Here is a 4,188-nt window from a genome sequence, read left to right as displayed (position 1 = left end):
TGCTCGGGTGTCGGATTTTAGCCAAATTGGTATTGTTAGAAAGCTAATTTAAACTAATTTACTCCTATAAACTAATTTAAAAAGTATTTAGAAAGTAAATTGTAATTAATATTTTTATATATTAAAATATTGAAAATATATGTATTATGTCGGTTTGGTTTCAGTTTGGTTTGATTTTTTCTTTTTTAATAGCAAACTAAATCAAGAATGACTGATGTTTTTTTCCTAATGCCAAACGAATCAAACCAAACCACAAGTCCATTTTTTTTAGTTTGGTTTGGTTCGTCGGGTATTTTTTTATGGGAAAACAAACAACGAGCAATGAATATGCATGAGAGACGGTTAGGTAGTTGCTTCCGGGAACAGAGGACTAGAGTTTTCCTTATCACTCCAAATCTCCTGTCCTCGTCTCCAGCATTAGATTACCAATGGTGGGTATGATACCTAAATAAAAAATTAGACAAATTTGATAGCTTGTCCATTCACGTAGTTTTAAGGACGCCCGTTTCTTTCGAGCAGAGTTGTTAGGTAATTTTAGAGAAAACACCTTCATATTTTCTTATTGTCCCTGCCATTTCTTTTTGTCACTGGTAATTAATCTTCCTTTTTAAGATCTCATTTAAACCCTTCATCATTTCCGCTTTTCATTCACCTAAATTATTACCCCTGCCTTTTTTTTTCCATTACCAATAGATCTTGCTTGACCGAAACTCACCCACCTATGGGGACTTAGAAATGTGAGCTCCACAAAGCTTTGCTAGTTTGGCATGCGGATATATGAGAAAGGTTGACAGTCAACACATAAATAGTTAAAAATTAAGATGATTTTTCACTGTAACGAGATGCCTAAAAAGATGAATTATTTACCCATATTAAAATGACATGGGCTCGCAAAATATGTAGATGATCTCTATTATCGACCTGAACTAGTTTTTATTTGACTGAATGGTTTCTTTCCCAAGCAGCTTCCTAAGATCCTTTGGTTGGTGACTTGGTGATATGGGCTTTTGATAGTTATTGTTTCATTTGACCTTTGTTATACCTTGTATTTAATAATTCATGATATACGACCACATGGTGCTTAATTTGTTGTTTTTTCCCTTTAATTGTTCTTTCTTTACTAACTGGTTTGCCTTTCTTATTTTTATTTATATTGATAAATTCCAATTGTTAATATATATGAATGAAATCCTTGTTACATATATCAACATCGATTTCTGCCGGTGAATTGAAATTTATTCCTCTCTAATTTCATTCTATTTTTTTGTTATAGGTGCAGGCATTCAACTGAGAGTAAATTCTGTAAATTGTCACAAATTTTATTGACTTGCAATAATGAGTGGAAAAATAACCACAGGACCTCTTGAACGACCAGTCAGGCTAAGTAAGCTATCCTTAATCTTTATTATCTGGAAATGTAGTTGATCCAGAAGAGCTAAATGAATCTACAGTTTAAAACTTACTGTAGAATTCATGAAGAAATTATCTTGGTTTTAGAATATCAAAATCTATCTCTTTAGGCTCCGGTTGCATCGTTTTATCCTGTGGATGTGTAAAATCTACAGCTGATGCAATTGTTTTCTATCTGTTATTTTCAAGGTATGGAAAAGATTGACATTGAAAATACTGAGGAGGATAGGAAGGCAAGGCTTGGGTCATTCAAGAAAAAGGCACTTAATGCCTCCAACAAATTTAGACAGTCTCTAAGAAAAACTGGCCGTAAGAACAGTAGGGTCATGTCTGTTGTCTTCGAGGATGAGCATGATGTGGAGGAATCAAAGGAAGTTGAAGCCTTCCGTCAAGTACTTATCCTGGAGGAATTACTTCCTGTACAGCATGACGATTATCATATGATGCTAAGGTGAAAAAAGTCATTTTCTTCTGTAATCATGCTCAGTAAATTCATGATATGCTTGATTACAAGTATTTGTACTACATTATTTGGATGATGATACAGGTTCTTGAAGGCCAGAAAATTTGATCTTGAAAAAACAAAGCAGATGTGGTCCGATATGATTTATTGGAGGAAAGAATTTGGTGCAGACACTATCATGGAGGTACTTTTGAAAACGTCAGTTCAGGTTAGAAAGATACACGTAATTAAAAAGATGCAACGCCTAATAAAAATCCTTGTACATCTTTCTTAGGACTTTGACTTCAAAGAAAAGGAGGAGGTCCTCAAGTATTATCCCCAAGGGCATCATGGAGTTGACAAAGATGGAAGACCAGTTTATATTGAAAGAATTGGTCAAGTAGATTCCACCAAGCTCCTGCAAGTCACAACAATGGATCGATATCTCAAGTACCATGTGCAGGAGTTTGAGAGGACATTCAATGAAAAATTACCAGCTTGCTCTATAGCAGCCAAAAAACATATTGATACAAGCACAACTATTTTGGATGTGCAAGGAGTGGTATGTTGAGATTTTATATAACTCTGGTAGAAAAGGTGTGAATATCCGTCTATATTTCCTATGAATGTAATTGTTGCAGTTATTGTTTCCAATGATTTTTGGTAAGATGTGAAAAATGAAATGTATTCCATTGGGAGTTTATAGCAGATACTGACTAATTTACATCAATAATGCCTCAGGGACTTAAAAATTTCAACAAATCAGCAAGGGAACTCCTTCAATGCCTCCAAGGCGTTGATGGTAACAATTATCCTGAGGTACTTGTTGTCTCTCACTCGGCTGAAGGCATTGAACACACTTTTTACTGGCCATTATGACGAAAATTTTCAAGTTTGTGTTGCTTACATGAATAATTTATTCACTGTTTAGAGCTTGTGCCGTATGTATATCATCAATGCTGGTTCTGGATTCAGGCTTTTATGGAACTCAGTCAAGTCATTCCTAGACCCCAAGACTACTGCTAAAATAAACGTAAGCCTACATTCATCTTCAATCTGAAACAGAATGCCTCTATTATTTTCATTGGAATAACAAATTCATGGTTATCTCCTTCTAGGTTCTCGGTAACAAATACCAGAGCAAGTTGCTTGAAATAATTGATGCCAGGTAAACACAGGTGAACTTAAATATTCTCTTTTGCTTTCCTGAGCTTAAGGTGTACCTCCGTCTAAATGTCCAGAGAATGTGACTGCCAATAAATAATAAGAGAGAATGACATTATCTATTTAATATGAATTATGAATCACTGATTGAATTTCCTGCATAGACACTAAAATGACTTGTTTGTCACTACCTTGCATCAGCGAACTTCCAGAATTCTTAGGTGGTACATGCACTTGTGCTGACAAAGGAGGATGCATGCTTTCTGATAAAGGCCCATGGAATGATCCAGAAATAATGAAGGTTAATTTCATCCATGTTGTTTTGAAGTTTACTCTTGTACATTTAAACCATGTAGTATTTGTAAATTGCCATTTCCATTGACACTCCTATGATATTAGATTAATTTTATGCCAGATGGTTCACAGTGGTATGCATAAATGCACGAAGAAAGCCACCATTCCAGAGGATGGGAATGCCAATCCAAAGGTCCCCGGTCTACCATCATTGTTATTTTATCAGTCCTTTTTATTCTTTATACTGTTTGTGATGTGATTAAATATATCGTATGAGCAATAGCTTCCAACATGTTGCAGGATGTAAAGAAGAGCAGATCTATTAATACGAGAACATCCTCTTCCAAGGTCCAGAGGGATCATGTGTCTCATACACAGCTCTCCACTGTCCATGAGGAAGTAAGGTTCTTCTCCATCCATCGCATATTAGAATGCGCAAGATTTTGTAACTGAATTTTTCATGAAATAGGCTTAGTCTTCACTAGCATCTCCATCAAAGAAGTTCAATAAGAACATACAAATGCATTTGATTCTTTCCTATATTTTTCCTTCTTTTCTTGTCAAAAAATGGGGAAGAAGGATTGGAAAACAAGAAGTTGAAAACAATGAAAACGATGCAACTGTAAATTGCTACAAAATAAAAAGGCTGTAGTGAAGAAGGAGAAGCTGAAATATTATTGAGTGTTTTCAATTTTTCTGGATGGTTACAAATGCACAATGTCATCCCCTATTTATACTTGTGTAGGGATGATTCTAGATACTATAAATCTAGAGTGTTCTTATACAAATATTTCCCTCAAATATCTAGCACCCTCTAGATCTTTCCTTTCTAGACTACACCATTCTTACATATCTAGATATTTCTTTCTACACCATTC

General features: G+C 34.9%; 1 protein-coding gene across 5 annotated transcripts in view; it reads left to right on the top strand.

Annotated features, from left to right (window-relative positions):
- The first annotated feature begins 382 nt into the window (after window positions 1-382).
- The window catches only part of LOC107844067 (phosphatidylinositol/phosphatidylcholine transfer protein SFH12-like), a 12,136-nt gene continuing 8,330 nt past the window's right edge, over window positions 383-4,188 (top strand). The window contains exons 1-11 of one of the 5 annotated variants that reach the window (XM_047397585.1): window positions 383-528; window positions 1,274-1,384; window positions 1,600-1,861; window positions 1,958-2,057; window positions 2,148-2,414; window positions 2,594-2,671; window positions 2,784-2,885; window positions 2,971-3,020; window positions 3,218-3,317; window positions 3,432-3,503; window positions 3,611-3,709. In XM_047397585.1, coding sequence (XP_047253541.1) covers window positions 1,336-1,384; window positions 1,600-1,861; window positions 1,958-2,057; window positions 2,148-2,414; window positions 2,594-2,671; window positions 2,784-2,885; window positions 2,971-3,020; window positions 3,218-3,317; window positions 3,432-3,503; window positions 3,611-3,709 — 1,179 coding nt within the window. In that variant the 5' untranslated portion in view covers window positions 383-528; window positions 1,274-1,335. Of the gene's footprint in view, window positions 529-569; window positions 787-839; window positions 983-1,273; window positions 1,385-1,599; window positions 1,862-1,957; window positions 2,058-2,147; window positions 2,415-2,593; window positions 2,672-2,783; window positions 2,886-2,970; window positions 3,021-3,217; window positions 3,318-3,431; window positions 3,504-3,610; window positions 3,710-4,188 lie in introns of those variants that run through there. The other 4 variants (XM_047397584.1, XM_016688562.2, XM_016688563.2 and 1 more) reach the window with 4 other exon arrangements.

This window comes from Capsicum annuum, chromosome 10, assembly GCF_002878395.1.
Source record: "Capsicum annuum cultivar UCD-10X-F1 chromosome 10, UCD10Xv1.1, whole genome shotgun sequence".
NCBI lineage: Eukaryota > Viridiplantae > Streptophyta > Magnoliopsida > Solanales > Solanaceae > Capsicum > Capsicum annuum.
This window is presented reverse-complemented; position numbering and strand designations above follow the sequence as displayed.